The sequence below is a fragment of the Silene latifolia genome, chromosome 7 (genome assembly GCF_048544455.1).
Source record: "Silene latifolia isolate original U9 population chromosome 7, ASM4854445v1, whole genome shotgun sequence".
Classification (NCBI taxonomy): Eukaryota; Viridiplantae; Streptophyta; class Magnoliopsida; order Caryophyllales; family Caryophyllaceae; genus Silene; species Silene latifolia.
The window spans coordinates 39,160,235-39,180,236 of record NC_133532.1 but is presented as its reverse complement, the minus strand read 5'-3'; the positions used below and the strand labels follow the sequence as shown (position 1 = coordinate 39,180,236).

The window sequence follows — 20,002 nt, the reverse complement described above, 5'->3', positions numbered from 1 at the left end:
TAAAAATAGAGTGTTTAGGAAGTAGCAATCTATTTTTTTATTTTATTTACCCACATGTATAGTATTTGACCTGTCGCAAGCTTGTGACCGTCACAAGGGAGATTTGCTTTACTCTGATAAGATATGGTTCGATTTATGAAGTGAGTTTGATAATGAAGGGTCGAGTTAGGATTGGAGTATAGGTAAAAAAATTCATGTGTCGTCTGGGAAGACCGTCCTCCTTACACTTAAATAATTAAAGGCAATCCATCAAATGAAATACATTATAAAGGCTTAGGTGTAAGGAATACAATCATCCCGAAGAACATAAGAATTTTTCATATATAAGTAAAGTATCTAGGGAGTTAAGGAGTTTAGGTAATGAGGTTTTATGGACATTGTATGGTTAGGTGGGATATACTTTATTTTAAAAATTGATGATAAAAATTATATAATGACAATATCAATTGACTTGTATAGTTGTAGCTCAGGTGGTTTTAAAGGTGTCTAGAATATTGAGTTTTGGAGGTGAGATAAGTCGTCTTTAGAAATGGTATAATCTATCTATTTATCTATAATTCTGCTTATCTATGTATTATTTATAAAAATGTATGAAAATTAAAAAGTCAAGATATCTAACTATTTTATAAATTATATAAAAAGTCCAGATATTAAAGTAAATCGACACCACATTGCATCAACACCTATTATGCAATCGTCATTTGGGGATCAATCTTCGATATAGGGTAGTTGAAAAGTTAAGGAAAACTTATGAAATCGTGAAAGTGGTAATTGTGGACACGGGGGCCAAGGGAGCGCTTGGGACAAACGTTTGCATTTGTGGAGTCGCCACCAATTTTTATGGAAAATTGGAACCGTTCGAATACCTCGTGTCATGTCAAGACACAAAGTAGTGACATGAACACTAGGAATTCGTTACTCTTAGTATTCTATGTCTAGAATGACTCTCGCGAATGTCAATGAACACGGATGTTCACAGAGATCTGGAGTAAGGGGTGAGGGTACGTATTAAGATGTCCTTTTACCGAACGCCTAACCCCGCCCGCCTCGATAGCGGCTTCTACTAATGATTAGGGAAATCGTTTGTATTCAATATGCTGTCGATTATATGCATTCAATGCAACATCCAACGTTTTAATCCTAGCATGTGAAAATTAACTAAGTCAGTGAACAAATAATTAGCACTTATTAATGTCGAATTAGAGTTTAGAATTGGTTACATGTGAAAAACAAATAAATACATCATCCATAATTAAATATAAGAAATAGCGATAATTAAAATTACAATGAATACAATGATTTAATTGATTTGCGTCAAAAATATACTTAAGACGAACGATTTGAGGGGAAAAAGGAAAATAAATAAGGTTGGAAAATGTGGACAGATTAAGGGTGATATTACCGCTAATAGTCAATTAATTACGTAATTAAAGGATTAAGTCAAAGCAAGAACGGAAATTCAGAGACGAAACTCATCCCAGAACACGCGCAGCATTGCTGCGCCCCTTGGAAGAGGCGCAGCTATCACTACGTCTGTTCCTGAGTTGAGTTCTGGCTGTGAAGTCAGAACTACAGGTAGTTAATATTCGTTGGTATGTTTAATGATTGATTATTGATATTTGACTCAAGTGAAGGTGATTTAACATGTTAATTACATATAAGACCGTCATAAAAGCGATAAACACAAATTAAAACGGATTAAAACGAGTTAAAGACGAATTAAAGCGAGTTAAAACTAATTAGGTTTACATGTGAAGGCGGAAGCGATTTTGAAAGACGTGATAAACTGGAAATAAGCAATGAAAATATGTACAAAGGATGAACTCCAGAAACTTGATATGAACGAATCGAGTCTGTAAAATCCGGGTTTGATTTAATGACGAAAACCCGTAAATATTGAGTTATGAGTGACTTAAGTCGAGAATAAAGCGTAATAATTAAAAGGAATGTATTAAAATTTATTTATGTATGAAGAAAAAGAAAGAAAATAAGAAAGGTAAAACAAAAGAAACGAAACAACAGAGAACCGAGGAAGAAGAAGAAGAGCAGAAACAGCGCCAGCTTCTGGAAGAGGCGCAGCTGTTGCTGCGTTTATTCTCGACGTCTGGTTACTGCTAATCCGTAAAAACGGTTTAATAATAAGGTTTTAGAAGTCGGTTTTAAACATACTTTTGACGTAAATCTTACAATAATTAGTACAAAAAAATACAATAAAAAAGATGGGATTTACACCCTCAGACGTACATGTTTGACGAAACGAGATTTACTAAGTTATCGTTTAGTGATTGTTCGACTCGAATGTATGTAAAAAGTACCCTCGTTAGAGGATTTAGATTAAATTGAATGATGTGTAGTGGTCAAATTGGTCAGTCATGCAACGTGACTAGAACTCAGAATGATCTTAGCTTACGTGGTCGATTGATCAAGCACGTAGGCGTCGAATGCTTAGAGCACCGTCTTAGAATGCAAAGAGAGAAGAGAAGGGCGGACATCAAGTGAAAAATATGTGGAACGAAGGTCTCTATTTATACTAAAAAATATGGAGAGTTATGGAATGACTCAAAACTTCGGAAATAAATCACGGAAAAATATGAACATGCATAAATGAGCTAGGGAAGAGGCGCAGCAGCTGCTGCGATCCTTCCAAGAAGCGCAGCATCTGCTGCGTCATTTCCCCAGTGGTTTCCTCCTGCGGAAAAAAGAATTCCGCGTTTCTTTAGGGAATTGTGGTGGATCTCTACTTCCTTATTTCGTAAAATAAGATTTATGGGATATATTTTACCAAAAGATATAAAACTAATTTATGGAATGAATATCCGGAATATTCTAGGACATTCCGATTCGACATTTTAAACGGTTTCTTAGAAAATGAAGCGGTTTTTTGACCCGGACTCCAAATGAACTCTAATTACTGTCAAAACGACCGTATCGGCGCGTAGATGACGACCAAGGGGTAGAAACAAGTGTTTGAGCTATCACTTGGCGATAAACTTATGGACTGTCATAAATCGTTCTGCGTACCAAACATGCGGTCCAATCATCACTGGGTGTTTGGCGGGAGATGCAGAAATGAGGTATCTACAGTAATTTAACCTCATTACTTTAGTTAATCGTGAAATCTAGCCCTTTAAGTTTTAATTGTAGCAATTACGCCCCATAAGTTATGCAAAAGGCGAAATTAAGCCCCTTACCCAAAATCTCATAAAAATTCATTTTCTTATATCACAAAAACTCAATTAGGTTATATTTTGTTTAAATAAAAGTGCAAAATGTTTTTTTTTGTTAGATGTAAACAAAGACAATATTTTAAAATTCTGGAAAGAAAAAACTTTAGTTTTATTTTACTTTTTTACAGAAAATTGTAATTTTTATTAATATATATATATATATATATATATATATATATATATATATATATATATATATATATAGAGAGAGAGAGAGAGAGAGAGAGAGAGAGAGAGAGAGAGAGAGAGAGAGAAGTTCAAATGAGTCCACCTAAAATGGTGAGTCCTTAAGTCCTAATCTAAGCCATTGATCTTCTAAGATTAATGGTTGAGATTTGAAACTTTTTAAATGAAACTTTAGTGTTTTATAATTGTAACTTTAATCTGTAAGTGTAACTTTAATTCTTTATAATTGTAAATTTAATCTCTTATAATAATTTTGTAAAAAAAAATTGAATTTATGTTATACAATGTAATTCTAATTATAAATTTGATTTCTTGATTGAAACTTTAATGTTTTACGAGTGAAATTTTAATGCTTAAAAGCGAAACTTTAGTTTTTTTACGTCATTTTTCAATGTAAAATTTGAATTTATGTAATAATGTAATTGTGACTAAAATTTTATATAATTTCACTGATTTTAAAATGAAATTTTAATATTTTATGAGTGAAACTTTAATGGTTAAAGTGAAACTTTAGTTTTATTAGGTCATTTTTAATTATAAAAATTTGAATTTATATTTTAATGTATTTGTTATTAAAATTTACGTAATTTTACAGTTTTAAAAGTAAAACTTTAATTTTTTACAAGTAAAACTTTAATGCTTAAAACTGAAACTTTAATTTTTTCAAGTCATTTTCCAATATAAAAATTGGAATTTATGTAATAACATAATTCGACTAAATTATGTAATTTCAACATTTTTTGAGTAAAACTTTAATGTTTTACGAGTGAAATTTTAATGGTAACGAGTGACTTTACATTTCTTTTAGGCCATTTTCAATTTAAATATTGGAATTTCACAAATTTATAGTGAGTAAATGGAATTTTAATGTCAAACGAGTGAAACTTTAATGGCATAAGTTTGTAATTTTATTGCTTAACGAGTCATTTTATATATAAAATTTTTATGGAACTTTAAAGCTCTATAATTGAAACTTTAATGGTAAATGTTTGAAACGTTAATGTTTAATGAGTCATGTTTTCTACGCTTAAAGGAACCACCACCGCTTTCACCTCCTCCACCATCAACTACCACCTTCACTTCCAGGAACGCCACCACCGTGTCAGTCACACAGCATCCGAGCCACAACCACCACCACGACATCGATCCCCCGTCCAAACAATTTTAATCGGAAAATAACACAAAAAAAAAATTAAACAAAATCTGAAACTTTTTTTGTATACCACCACCCCCTTTATTCCCCCTCACGCCGCCCACCACCCGACCACACCACCACGCACACGCCACAAACCCTAGGGTTCCAGATCTGGAAAAAAAATTACATCCGCAGCTGAGGATGGGCGACGGAGGCAACACACCACCACGACCACACAACCACAACATCTGAAAAAAATAAAAAATAAAATAAAATAAGAGAAAGGGGAAGCAGGGGTGCGGATATGAAGACAGAGGGTGGCAGCGGTGGCGGACGACAGGTGAGATTTTCGAAACAAAAAAAAAAAAGAAAAAAGAGTAGGAGATAGCGGCGTCAGCGTAGGTGGTGTCAATGTAGGTGGTGGCGGCGAGTTGTCGTGGTGGCGTCGTGGGCAGGTAGAGAGAAGTTGAGAGATTTGTGTTTGAGAGAGATAAGAGGTAGAGAGAGAAGTTGAGAGATTTGTGTGACGATGAAATGAAAAATTAGGGTTTTGAGTCCTCTTTTATATCTCACCCTTTTATTTTGTTCTAATCTTAGCCTTTCATTTTTTAAGATCTAAGGGCTGAGATTTGGACTTACGGACTCACCTAAGAGAAGTGGACTCATTTGATCCTACTTCTATATATATATATATATATATATATATATATATATATATATATATATATATATATATATATATATATAGAATTAGGTTCAAATGAGTCCACCTTCCTTAAGTGAGTCCATGAGTCCTAATCTAGACCATTAGATTAGAACAAAATTAAGGGTTAAGATTGAATCTGAAAATAAAACCTCTATATAAAACACTCAAACCCTAATTTTTGTTCATTTCACTTCCTGCTTCTTCTCTCTCTTCCTCCCTTTCCCTCTCTTCCTCCTTTCTCTCTCCGTCCCATCTCACTAGCCCAACTCGACGCCGCCGCCGCCGCAACCGGCAGCCCCTACCCGTTTCATCACCCACTACACTTACCCACCTTCTTCGACAACTACTACCACATCTGCCGCCCTACTTCCGCCGCTGCCCCTTCGTGCGCCGCTGCTCCTTCGTCCGCCGCTGCCCCTCTAGACCGCCAACCTCCTTTCTCCTTTGTTTTTTTTTTTTGTTTTTTTCCAGATCTGATAAATGAGTCGTGTTTGCGGAGTGTGGTGGGGTAATGGGGGGGGTGTTGGTGGCGGTTATGGCTGCCGCCTCTATCCCTTCTCCGTTCGTTTTTTTTTTTTGTCTTTTTCAGATTATAGTCGTGGTTGTGGTGGGTCATGTGGGGGTTTTGGTGGCTGCCGCCTCTATCGCCTCTCCCTTCTCTCCTTTTTTTTTGCTTTTTCAGATTACGGTGGTGGTTGTCGTGGTGCTCTAGTGGGTCATATAGAGGTGTTGGTGGCTGTTGTTGCTGCCGCCTATTTCCCTTCACTTTTTTTTTTTTCTTTTTCAGATCTTTCTCGCCTCTTTCCCTTTTTTTTTTTTTTTTTCATATTGGTGGTGCGTGATGGCGGTTGTTGCAGGGGGACGCCATGGCTGGTGGTCAGAGGCGGTGGCGGTGGTCGTGGTCTCATGGTCATGGGTTGGGTGGTTGGAGTTGGTGATGTTGGTTATTAAAATAAAGTTTCAGCAGCATGTGTTAAAGTTACATTTATATGGACTAAAGTTACGTTTATATGGACTAAAGTTGCGCTTATATGGACTCAAAGTTACGTTGATATGGACTAATTATATTTATTAAGGACTTCAATTAAAGTTACGTTTATATGGACTAAAGTTTCATTTTAAAGCATTAAAGTTTCACTCGTATATCATTAAAGTTACAGTTAAAAATTAGTTAAATTAAATAAATATTAGTCCCAAGTACATTATTTCATAAAAACAAATTTCTATATTAAAAAATGGTCTAAAAAAATTAAAGTTATACATTTTAGCATTAAAGTTTCAGTCGTAAAACATTAAAGTTATATTCAAAAAATGACAATTTTAAAAAATTATAAACCAGTAAAATTAACTAAATTCAAATTTTTATATTTTATATTGTCTAAAAAATTAAAGTTTCAATTTTTAGCATTAAAGTTTCATTCGTAAAACATTAAAGTTATATTTATAAATCTGTAAAAATAAATAAATTTAAAGTTTAATATTAAAAATTAGTTAAAAAAATTAAAGTTTCAATTTTTAGCATTAAAGTTTCATTCGTAAAACATTAAAGTTATATTTATAAATCTGTAAAAATAAATAAATTCAAAGTTTAATATTAAAAATTAGTTAAAAAAATTAAAGTTTCAATTTTTAGCATTAAAGTTTCATTCTTAAAACATTAAAGTTACATTTATAAATCTGTAAAATTAAATAAATTCAAATTTTAATATTAGAAATTGGCCAAAAAAATTAAAGTTTTAACTTTTAGCATTAAAATTTCATTCATAAAAGTTAAACTTATAATTGTAAAGAATTAAAGTTAAACTAATAAATTAAAGTTTCAGTTATAAAACATTAAAGTTTTCATCTTAGAATTGTAAAATCTCAACCATCAATTTTAGAGATCAATGGCTAGGATTAGGACTTAGTGGACTCACCATTTTAGGTGGAATCATTAGAACTTGCCTCTCTCTATATATATATATATATATATATATATATATATATATATATATATATATATATATATATATATATATATATATATATATATATATATATTACCAAAAAAACTAAGCACGTATATTTTTGGTATGTCTCATCTTTTCACGAAAGAAAATAAAAAGCATTATATATATTTTTTATTTCGTAAAGAATTGTTAACAAATTTAAGAAAAATATTCAATTTTTTAATAAAATATAAATATTTTTATTTTTATAAAATAATTTAAAATCTTCTCCAATTGATGCTAATTCATTTTAAATTTTGATTTCACTGTTAACTTTTATTTTGAGTGCTTTGGGCGGCTTAGATTGACTACTATTGCTAAGGACTATTCATAGTACATTAGTGCTACACTATTTATAAGCAAAATTTTAGACAAGTTCTATCACATTTGAAGAGTGAAGGATTGTATTTTTTGTAAAAAATGTAATCAATTTCACTTATGTAATATGATATACTAGATTTCATGTCCGTGCGTTACACGGTTATTAAATAGTATTTTATTTTAAGTGAGCTTGTGCAAAATGTAAGCTCTTGAGTGTAAACAATATTCTTATTTGATTGATATCAAACTTCAAGAATACTATAGAATAACTTAAATAGGTGAAAATTAGAATACTTTATATCAAATCAATGACTTATTCTAGGACATCATGTCACTTCAACTTTATTTTTAGGATACCAGTTTTAATCTTATGTGATTAATCTAAAAAAATCCCACTTTTATTTATAAAAGAAATACGGTAACATTTATCATTTGCCCTATCTCGATTTCCCGAGGTTTCTCATCCATACTACGCTAAGCAAATCCATTCCAATCCATTCCAAGAGAGCCAACCAAACACCCCCTAAATTCAATGTTATATTATTAATAAACAAAATCATTATTTTACTTGCTTGACAATAATACGAAGATCAATTCAAGCGGCAAAACCCGTGACGATTTGTAATCCAAATCCAAAACTCCTAGACTTATAGTTGGCGATGTCATGGGAGAGCTAATATGTCAAAAAATAATTGTCAAGTATACTTTTTGTATGGGTTATATATAGTTATGGCCTAAATTGATTGATACTCCTTCCGTCAGATCATTTATTTACTTAGTATTTTTATATTTATGAGTAAGGGGTAATAATAATGAACCTGTTTGGTTTCTGGTATTTGATTTGGTACCAACTATTAACTCAAAGAAAATCGATAAAAAAGAATCAATTTTTTCACGAAACAAAATCTTATTAATACTTATCCCTACTACTTAAACTATTAAATATATAGTAATCTAAATTATTAGACCATTTCTTCTTGTTCCATAAGTAAGCAAATATACGAAAAGAAGATTGATTTACTTATATATCAACATCGTATGCGTATAATCTCTATTTCGGTCAATTATTTATAATGCATATAATAATAAGGATGAAAAAAAAGCTTTTTTTTTTTTTTACTTTATGTTCTCCACTTCTCCCTCAGGACTTACCCCTACTTAAAGGTGAAGTAAAAGTGCGTTTTGATAAATCTCATGTAGTTCAAGTACACCATCAATGTTTGTCCTCATTAGCCCATAAATTCAATCGACACAACATGTTTTTCCATGGTATAGACCCGAAAAACTTATCTTGCAACTTGATCAGCCCAAAATTATAATGACTCGTTAATCATTATCATTATATATATAAAAGAGGAATGATAAAAAACTGAGGTGACACAACCTCCTTTGAGAATTAAGGCAATGAAGCCCTCACATTCAACCTCACAAAATCAATTTTGTTTGAGCCAATCACGATTTTGCAATATGGCCACATCAGCACACACACGCACAAAAAAACCAAGGGCAGTTAAATCCGACGTTGAATTACCAAAAAAAAAAGACCAATTAAATCTCACGTTCAATTACCCTAACCCTTTGTCATTCTCTATGCTACTTGAGAATGACAATGAACAATTAGAATTACATATTCCCTTGACACGGGAGGTATGCCCAGTGAACGAAGAGTGAAGGAAATATTTGTGCGTTGGGTGGCTCCTCCTCCGGGGTGGATTGCGTTGAATATTGATGGGGCTTCTAAAGGTAATCCGGGTATGTCGGGTGTAGGAGGAGTGTTTAGGGACTGTGAGGGTCGTGTGGTGGCAGCGTTTGCGGAGAATATTGGGATTGCTACTGTTACTCGGTCCGAGATAATGGCTTTGAAGCGTGGTCTTGTTCTGGCAAAGGAACGACATTACCCCAAAGTGTTCATTCAAACGGACTCGCGTGTGGTGGAGAGTTTGTTGCGTTCGACTCAAGATCTTCCGTCTGCCCATTCGCATATGATTAAGATTTGCCAATGCTTTATTCAAGATACCAGTTGGGATGTAAAGATTCAACACATCTATCGGGAGGCAAATCGATGTGCGGACTGGTTGACGAATGTTGGAGCTGCACAATCGCAGCAGCTGGTTGTCTTTGAGGAGAATGCTCTGCCTCTGCAGTTAGCTCGTCTAGCTCTTCAGGACGTTGGTGGGGTGGCCTGGCCTCGTGTGATTCCGTCTGATTAGTTAGTAGTTTGTAGTTGCTTTTGTTTCGTTTTCTTGCTTGTCTTCGTTTCTTATTTGGGATCTTTGCCCGCTTCTTTTGACCAAAAAAAAAAAGAGACTCAATGAATTTTCCGGAACACAAGCCTTTCTCCTTCCCAATATTACTTAATAATTACAAATGAAAATAGCCCAATAGACACATCATTGTCTTCATTTGCTAACGTATACATCAGTTTTCATCACTTTCCAACCTGTAAACAAAGTATAGATCAGTTTTCATCACTTTTCAATAATTTCAAGCAAATTTCTTCTATTTCTCAAATGGCAATTGCACGAATTACTATTAGTCAACTCAAATATGGAGTAAGGCTTACGGAAATGAATGTTAGAGTGGTGCACAACTGCACAAGTGGTCAAGGCCGGAATTCATCAACAAAAACAAGAGTGAAGATAAGAAGAAAACCGAAGCCAATGAACTTTTGTTTGTTGATTCAAAGGTATGTCTAATTTTTTTTCCAAGCACATATTCCACATCAGATAAATACCCTTTATTATTAACTCCAATTGCAGCCAAATAATTCCCACAAACCCTAATTTATGATCCAATTTACTAATATTTGGCACTTGCAACACACTTTCATCAACTAACCCTAACCTTCCATTATTCATACATCCATTGATCAGATTCTCCACAAATTTCCACAAATACCCAATTCAAAAAAACACTTTAAATAACAAATTAAAGTGAAAGTTCATACCTTTGCAGAACGAAGTCAAATTAGATGAATATATTTATGCAAACAAAAAAAGTTGGCAGAACGATATTTAGTTCAAGTTTAGAAAATATCGTAACTTTATATGTTAATTCAAAAATAAACAAATACCCAGATTAGAAAATGGGGGAGATCTAATCAAATTAGATGAATATATTTATGCAAAAAAAAAAAAGTTGGAAAATCAGTTGGCAGAACGATATTTAGTTCAAGTTAATTCAACAATTTTATGTGTGATAAATCTTTTTTTGGCAGAACGAAGTCATCCAAGCTACTGTTAGGAAACAACTAATTTCCTATTTTACCTCTAAGCTCTCTGTGGGTGAAGTTTACACCATCCGTAACTTAACGGTAGACAACAACACCGGACTAGACAAGGCTACCCCTCATAGTTATCGTTTGAAGTTTGAGTTTTCAAGTAAAGTTCAAGCCACAACTGATTCATCTATTCCGATGCATGGGTTTCGTTTTACTGATTTTAAGGACGTTATTGATGGTAGAGTTCCCGGTACCCATTACATAGGTATGACTCTTTCACATATCTAATGTTTCGTCACTGGTTAAATTTTTCCTGCAATTTCTTTTACTTACAATTTTTTAAAATGTTCCACTTTTATGGCTATAGATGTTATTGGAAAAGTTTATGAGATTGGTCCAATCACTGAAACTACACACAAGCATAAGTGTCGTACCATTAAGCTAGAAGACCTTGAATAAGTGTAAAGCCATTATCAGTTTGTCACTTCTTTCGCTTGGCAAAACAAAATAAGGTACAATTTTGGGTTTGATGCAGGGGAAATCAACTATGTTGCACCTTATGGGAACCACACACGGTTGAACTCCCTGCTGCTCTATCTAAGCTACCTAATCCTGACCAGTCTAAAGTTATTGTCATACAATGTGTGCATGCTAAAAGATTTGAGGGTACTATTATTTTGTCACCTTATGATGAATTGTTGTTTAATATAAAAAATTAGTTTAAATATAAACTGATAAAATTATATTTTTAGGTGTTTGGCGTGTCCAGACAACTTTTAACGCTACTGTTTTTCATGTCAACCCCGATATACCTCAAGTGAAAGATTTTGAGCCAAGGTATCAATTTGTTTATACTGTTCTTCTTAGTATCATTTTGCACGCACTATTTAATTATCAATTTTTAAACATTCACAATTAAGCGAGAACAAACATAAAAACAAAATTGCACCACTTACCCCTACTTCTTCAATATACGTAGTCTTTCTACTCCGGCACCAAGTAACTCCTTGCAAATTATTGAAATTCCTAATGACGACGTTGACGATGAGTACATGTCAAGAGAAAATATAAGGAGTATCAGTGACCTAAAAGAGAATGAAAAGGTGATTATTCTTTGCTAAAAAGCCTTGCGTTTGGCTACGTCAAAACAATTAGAAATACTAAAGCAACTATTATTGCAGGCGGGTTATTTCTATACATATGGAAAAATTGTTAACCTTGATTGCACAACCGGATGGTACTATGATAGTTGTAAGCTATGCTGGTCTAAGTGTATCAAAAGTGACAAAGGAAAATGGGTATGTACACGTGAAAAGTGTGATGGTTACATAAACCGTGTTACGACAAGAATTCCTAGGTAAAATTATTACACTTTATGCATTTTTTCCAATTGTGCCATATAATTTCATGAACCTCACAAATTTTCCTTAAACACCTTCTTTCCTACAGGTACAAGTCAAGTTCGAGGTTACTGACCCGTCGGATGATTGCGTCGACTTTGTGGTTTTTGATACTCAGATCAATCAATTCATCATTCCAACCGTTGCGGAGATGCTTGCAAAAATTGAAAAGGTTTTATAATATCTAAATTTTACCTTTTACAATCAAATTTAAGGAAAATTCCCCCAATATTCAATCATGGTTAAAAATTATCGCCTTTAATATTCTATTTTATGTGTCATTTTTTTTGTCATAGCTTGGTGGTGATAAAGAAGATATACCTCGCGAATTGGAGGCTTTCATTGACAAGTCATTTCTTTTCAAGGTCTATGTACATGAAAAGTTTAACGTGAGTCAAGGCTCAACTTCATACATTGTCTCCAGTTTGTCTAACGACGCAGACCTTGCTAACAAATGGCTTTCCAAGTACACTGAAATGTTCAAGGTCGGTTACAATTTTCTTTGTTTTCATACTTCCCTCTTAATGTGAGAATTAAACATATCTTCTTCTTGAGAATATTACGATCTTTCCTTCTCCAATTACAGGAGGAGTTTCATTGTTTTAAATCGAGGACTAAGCCTTTGCTTATCAAGGAAAGTTCGAAGGCCTTAATTGACATCATTAACGCTGAGGTAAATAAGTTATTTAAAACAATAACTTTACCGAAATCGTGCCCCAAAAATAGATTCTTATACTAACAACTTTTAAAACTTTACAATTTAGGAAGAAGAAAAGTCTCAGACGGACAGCAGCAGAATCACTCCTCTCAAAAGGTCCCACCCAACCGACGACTATCAGTCTGCTGATGGTGATGCTAGCTCGACAACAAAGAATAACGTCATTGTTAAGAAAGAAAAGTGATCCATCTCCAGTTTATAATTGAGATTGGGATGAAGTATTTTGGAATGTTTGTCTTTAGAGTAGACGTTTCTATTTTAATTCCTTAATGCACCGTTCATGTTTTGGAATGTAACCTAAACAAGATATTTTTGTTGTTTTTATCTTTGACGATATGTTTTTTTTTTATTTCTCAATCTTCAGCTTTTAATTATTTTATGTGAAATGCAACCTACTACAACCTAAATTTGATTTTACATGTCGGTTTAAACATGTTAGGCGAGATAAAAAAACATACGAGCATAAAATAAAATAAAATAAAAATAAAAATAAAGGAAAAAAAGGATTTTAGGTTTAAGTTAGAATTTAATGAGGAAAATTGTGTTGGGTTGAGTTGATTGAAAATGAAATATGAAAAAGCTTACTTGATTGATGACTTGAAAGCGAGCAGCGTAGATATCGTTTTGGTCAACATTATCGAAACTATGGCCACAACAGCAAAAAAAAAATATATGGCCACAACAGCAACAAAAAAGGCGAAAAAATTCAATGCAATTATAGCAAAACGTGACATTTGGGAAATTTAAAAAGGATAAGAAAAATTGCATTCAACTGTGTCAAAAAACGTGTGCTTAATAATTTCATAACCAACCTAATTAATTTAACCCTTTGTCATTCTCAAGGTTACTCGAGAATGAGCTTCTTAGAACCTTCTAAAGCAGTCCCTTAGAATTCTAAAAAGTTAACTACCTATACATATAATACTAAAAAAAAATATGGCCACAGCAGCAACAAAAAAAATAAATAAAAAAAATAAATAAATAAATTCAAAGTGCACTGCAATTATAGCAAAACCTAATTAATCTAACCCTTTGTCATTCTTAACGTTACTCGAGAATGACAATTCACGGGAATTATATATATGATTTCTTATCTGTTCCTTAATTCTCTTCCTCAACTTCAACTACCTATACATATAATACTCACACCATTCATGTGTGACAGTCTCTGAATAAGAAAAAGATAAACAATTCTACTTCTACTTTTCACCCATGTCTGGATCAAGTTCTGAACAACCACCAAGAAAGAGGAGTAGAAGAAAAAACAAAGAAGATGGAAAAGGTTAGTTTTTATTTTGACTGCAGATTTTTTTTACAACAACCCTTTACAATGATTTTCCTCTTTCACGCTTCTTTGTAGAAAACTTGGAATTTTCAAGAGCAACTCCTCAAACAATCCTTATACGTTCTTTAAACACCCCAAAATTAGATATGTTATTTCATCTCAGATAAGAAGAAAATGGATGTCATTGAACTTCTATTTGTTGATTCAAATGTATGTCTATTTTTTTCCCTTTTTGTCTTTTAATATATAATGCAAATCGGAATTTGAGGGTTAAAGGTATTGCAAATCAGCATAATTTGAAAATCGAATATTAAAATTTATTAATTTTTGTTAAATAATGCAAATTAGATTAGTTTTACTATTGCGAATGGTGTGAGTATGTCTAGCTAGATCGGATCAGGCATTATAAAACATACGTATAGTAAAGATCTCCATCGATGTGATTCTATACAACAACACAGAGGTTATTACTATTGTTCACAACCATATTTCAACTAAAATGAGAATAAGTAACCCCCAAGCACAATCAAATGAATAACACTCTTATCCCTAAATCGAATGGTTGATACACACATCATTAACACTGCTATGCCATAACCAACTAAGTACCAAATATCATCCATTCACCCGGATTCTTAATGGGATAAGTGACACCAGCACCAAATAACAAAAATGGAAAACCCAAAAATATAGCAACATAAATTTTCTAGCAGAAATGAAAAATAACAAAGAAGAAAAAGAATGGTTGAAACTCACAAGAACCGCAACCAGTTTTGTGTCAGGACTCCATATTGCCGTAGATTCTCACATTCTCTCTGGAGTGAGTCTGAATCTCTCATATACTTTCCCAGTCTCACTTTATGCTAATTAGCCAAAACAGATGTCAAGCCAAAGCAAATTAGCAAAAGTTTCCAGTAGCAGTCTTCCATTTATATCGATTACAAAAACAGTGCTCTTATAGAGGAAATCCATCAGCAAATCTTCAAACATAATAGCTGACACATAGCACAATTCTTACCTACCATTCTAAGAGAAAATTCAAATAATAGATCGAGTTGTGAGCCACAAACCGCTTACTAAAAGGACATGATTTATGTATGGAAACCCCATGCTCAATTTAACCCATGCAAATTAGATTAATATTAAGCTAAATGCAGTAACAATTTTTGTAATTGTTTTCTACACAAGTTTATTACCATGTTATTAGGTACTCCTATTTACCTCTACAATACTTGACAAACCAACAAATGCCAAGCCACGCTTCAAGTCAAACAAATAAGGGTAAAGCACCACTCTACCAGTCTCAATCTCAATCTGAATTTGGTACGTCTTTCAGTGTACGGTTTTACAAATATAAAACATGCATAAATTAATATTTCTAATACTTCCCATAGCTTTAATTATGTTACTACATATTTTATATTAATTTTGTTCTATATACGGTTTTTTAGTACTCTCAAATTCTTAAGTTGCCTTTACACTCTCAAATTGTTAAGTCAATAATATCTAAAAGTACTTTTAATTGACAATCTTTTAGGTAATCCATTTTTCCCGCTTAGTGGGATAACAACAAACTGTCATATTCAAAGTAGAGCTGATCATGGGCCGGGCCTATGCGGGCTTGGGTCGGGCCGAGATGATAAAAATGGCCCATATGTGCGGGTTGGGCCGAACCGGGCCAAATGAGAGGGCCTATTTAGCGAGCCCAAGCCCGGCCCTTATGGGCTAAATCGGGCATTTGGGCCTAAAAGGGCTTTTCGGGCCCTAAAATTTACGACTTACCGAACGAGATAAGTAGTATAATACCTTCAAATTGTACTTTAAATGTGCACTTAGTATAAAAAATCGTACAAAGTATGATGAAATACATATGAATTAATCTCCAAAAATAGAATAAAAGACAATCATCGACACGTTATAATGCTTAATCATATCTAGTAGATATGACATATATTACGTGAACATCGCTTTTAAATCTCAATAAATATATAAATGAGTTTATAAGGAATTATATATAAAATTTACGCTACTTCAACAAATTTTATAAGAAAAATATTTCTTAATTAATAAATATGGGCCGGGCCGGGCCAAAATTTAGGCCAAACGCTTGGCCCAAAAGTACATTGGGCTTTATTGGGCCGGCCCATGGGCTTTTTTGGGCCAAAATAAAAGGCCTAGGCCCTTCAAAAAAGCGGGCTGGGCCAGGCCGGGCCAATGGGCTTAGGCCATTTGATCACCTCTAATTCAAAGTTACTCAACTACACAATCAAGGAAGGGTAAAACAGCTCTTTACCAATCTAATTCAGGTATTTGTATCAATCTTCAGTTAACAATTTTAACTTTTTTCTACATAAGTTCATTACTATCTTAGTTTGTAACTTATGTATAATTAGCAACATTATTAGGTACTCCAACTCTACCTCTACATGACTTAACAAACATACAATTGCCAAGGCATGCCTCAATTAAACCTGATAAGAGTAAAGCACCACTTTACCAATCTCAACCAAAAAGTGATAAGTCTCTCAATTTACGGATAATTTAGTTCGTATCATGTATCAACCAATATTTTAAATTCTTTCGTAACCTTTAATTATGTTACTCCCAATCTTATTACTTTATTTTAATTATCTCTTTTAAAGTGAATGATTTTACGCAATCATATCAATCACATGCAGATAATACTCCACAACTACAATTGGCTAATTCTATAAACAATTTCTGGAGAGGTAAGGATCTTTGAACTCTCCTTTTATAAAAATTAAGAACTACATATTGTATTTTTCTTTTAGCCTCTATTGTTTACACTTATCCGTCTAATAGATTATCAGTACGGGAAAAGTGTAAATGACTACTATATGGCACAAAACGCAAGGAAGCAACAAAAGCTAAGACTATCCCAAAAGACAACTAATGAAAATCCTGGAGTTGGTATGTCACATAACAATGTTTTATCCCAACGTCAACTGTATGCGAAATTAGAGAGACAAAAGAGGAAGCTTATCTTAAGTCAAGAAAGGATGGCTAGGAATTGTTCATGTTGATGTCTACAACCCCATTGAGCACCATCACATTTGGTAATTATCATTGTTAATTTTTTAATAGGTAGTAAGAAAAAAAATATTTTACTTATTCTGTACTATTTGTGTTTGTTAAGTATGTCAACAATGTTAGTGTCCTTTCATAATCTAACCGTTATTTGGTAATTGTTCAGCTAATTGTGGAGTTCAACTCTCCGGAAATCAGTTTCTAACTTTCTACCCACTAGCAGCACTTCCGTGCAAACTACGAATCATAGGCCAAACATAATCGAAGAAAGGATGGCTAGGAATTCTTCCATGTTGATGTCTACAACTCCATTGAGCACCATCACATTTGGTAATTATCATCGTTAATTTTTTAATAGGTAGTAAGAAAAAAAAATATTTTACTTATTCTGTACTATTTGTGTTTGTTAATTATGTCAACAATGTCAGTGTCCTCTCATAATATAACCCTTATTTGGTAATTGTTCAGCTAATTCTGGAGTTCAACTCTCCGGAAATCAGTTTCTACCCACTAGCAGCACTTCCGTGCAAACTACGAATCATAGGCAAAACATAATCGAAGAATTGGCAAGGGATCTTTCAACAGCCTATGATGTGTTTGAAGCTACCAACCGTAGGTCAAATTCGGATATTAACATTCCAGGTTAAATTCGTCTTAAATTTCAGTAAACTGCATTTTTTTACGTGCACTTAGGTTTTTAAATTTATCGTGATCTATTTTCTTCATATCTTTTCTTCCGATTGACCTTCTTAATTAATAACAGAAGGGTACGTACCATGATATCGGAGACCCCACTTACACCTGCACAAAATGTGGAGCTCAGATGTGGTATGATGAAAGAGATCGTATGGATACCAAGCCCATAGTCCCCTCTTTTACCATGTGTTGCAAAAATGGAATAGTTGAACTGCCCTTTATTAAAAAACCTCCTAAGTTGTTACATGATCTTCTAATGCGAAAAACATCCCAAAAGTAAACATTTCATGGAAAACATACGTTCATACAATAATATGTTTTCCTTTACATCTATGGGTGGTAAAATTGATCATTCAGTCAACCGAGGTAGGGGTCCTTACATATTCAGAATAGGTGGGCAAAATACACATTTAATTGGAAGTTTATTACCTAATCATGACGGACCACCTAAATTCTGTCAACTTTATATCTACGACACGGAAGAGGAGCTGAGGCATAGGAAGAATGCAGGAAGGTGAGCCTTAAATTTATTTTATTTTTTTTAATCTTAATATTTTTTTCTTATTTTTTAATTTATTTTTTCAATTGTAATCGCAGTTCTACAAATCCAGATCAATTTGATGATGGATTAATCGATGATTTAAAAAAAATGGTCGATCGTTACAATGCTTTGGCAAAATCATTTAGAATGGCAAGAGATAGGCTTAACGAAGGTGCCGGTGATGAGGTAAGGTTGAGGCTCATTAGCGGACGACAAACAGATGGGAGAACATATAATCTACCCACTGTGTCGGAGGTGGCTGCCCTCATTGTTGGAGATCTTAAGAACACGATTGATAGTCGGGACATTATTCTTGAGGAACGCAGCGGTAGACTACAACGTATATCAGAGTTACATGCTTCTTATTTAGCCCTGGAGTACCCTCTTCTTTTCCCACGTGGAGATATGGCCATAGGCTTGGTATCCCTCATAATCCACGTTCTTTAAGTAAATCAAGAAATAATCAGAGCTCTCGGGATAAGCTTACAATGAGGGAGTGGTTTGTTTTTCGCATCCAAGACCGATCAGTAGATAGGGAAGCTCCGACAATTTTGATGGGAGGTATAAGATTTGATGCCTAATTTATTATGCTGACAATTACCTTTCTTATGTTTTTTTTTTCATAGTCCAAAGTTAATACAAAGCTAACTAAAATAGTTTTTTTTTTTTTTTTTTTTAGTTTGAACGTTTTTAGTTATTGGCAGGTAAACTATTTCAACAAATCTTTGCTGACGGTTTGACAATGATAGAATCTCAACGGTTAAAGTATTTCCATCTTAACCAACCAAAATTGCGATCGGAAAACTTCAAGAATCTCGCGAATGCTGCCGCTACATGTCAAACTAACCCGTCCTCAGCTGGTGTTCGTTACATTGTACCGTCATCTTTTCTAGGTGGTAAAGGTTACATGAGGGAAACATATCAGGATATAATGACCATATGTAGGTGGTGTGGGTATCCTGATTTGTTTATTACGTTCACATGCAATCCAAAATGGCCTGAAATAACTAGGTTTGTTCAAAAAAGAAATTTGCGACCAGAGGACAGACCTGATATACTTACTCGACTATTTAAGTTGAAACTCGAAGAGCTAATGAGGGACTTAAAAGAGCGACATCTTTTTGGACGGACAAGGGCAAGTGATGAACTATACATTTTCATTTTATTTTTATTTTCCATTTCCAATTTTTTTCCCCCAAGTTTTATTATTAACCTCGACTATATAATATTACTTTGCTTGAAATTATCAGTTGTCTATACTATTGAGTTCCAAAAATGCGGCCTCCCTCATGCTCATATTTTGCTTTTTTTACACCGAGAGGACAAGTTTCCCGAAGCCGCTGACGTGGACCGCATTATAAGTGCTGAAATCCCAGATCCTACGGAAAACCCAGCTCTATATGAAGCAGTGAAAAATAGTATGATTCACGGTCCATGTGGAGATCTTAACCCAGATTGTCCATGCATGATTGACGGAAAATGCTCGAAATTTTTTCCAAAGAAGTTTAATGAAAGAACAACCATCGACGGT

The 20,002-nt window shown here is 33.6% G+C and overlaps 1 protein-coding gene and 1 long non-coding RNA gene across 3 annotated transcripts; both read left to right on the top strand.

The window, feature by feature from the left end:
* Window positions 1–12,177: 12,177 nt before the first annotated feature.
* LOC141591015 (uncharacterized) lies at window positions 12,178–13,326 on the top strand. Its single transcript, XM_074411488.1, has 4 exons — window positions 12,178–12,355; window positions 12,480–12,668; window positions 12,770–12,856; window positions 12,948–13,326. Exons 1-4 carry the CDS (start codon window positions 12,335–12,337, stop codon window positions 13,083–13,085), a joined length of 435 nt encoding a protein of 144 aa, XP_074267589.1. The 5' UTR covers window positions 12,178–12,334; the 3' UTR covers window positions 13,086–13,326.
* Window positions 13,327–13,971: 645 nt separating this feature from the next.
* Window positions 13,972–19,717, top strand: LOC141592028 (uncharacterized). 2 transcript variants are annotated; one of them, XR_012521033.1, is made up of 8 exons: window positions 13,972–14,183; window positions 16,865–16,915; window positions 17,010–17,263; window positions 17,401–17,564; window positions 17,703–17,876; window positions 17,998–18,444; window positions 18,528–19,032; window positions 19,176–19,717. It is a non-coding gene; the product is annotated as an uncharacterized LOC141592028 (long non-coding RNA). The 2 variants fall into 2 exon arrangements; XR_012521032.1 differs by having other exon boundaries at window positions 19,151–19,717.
* The last annotated feature ends 285 nt before the right edge of the window (window positions 19,718–20,002 follow it).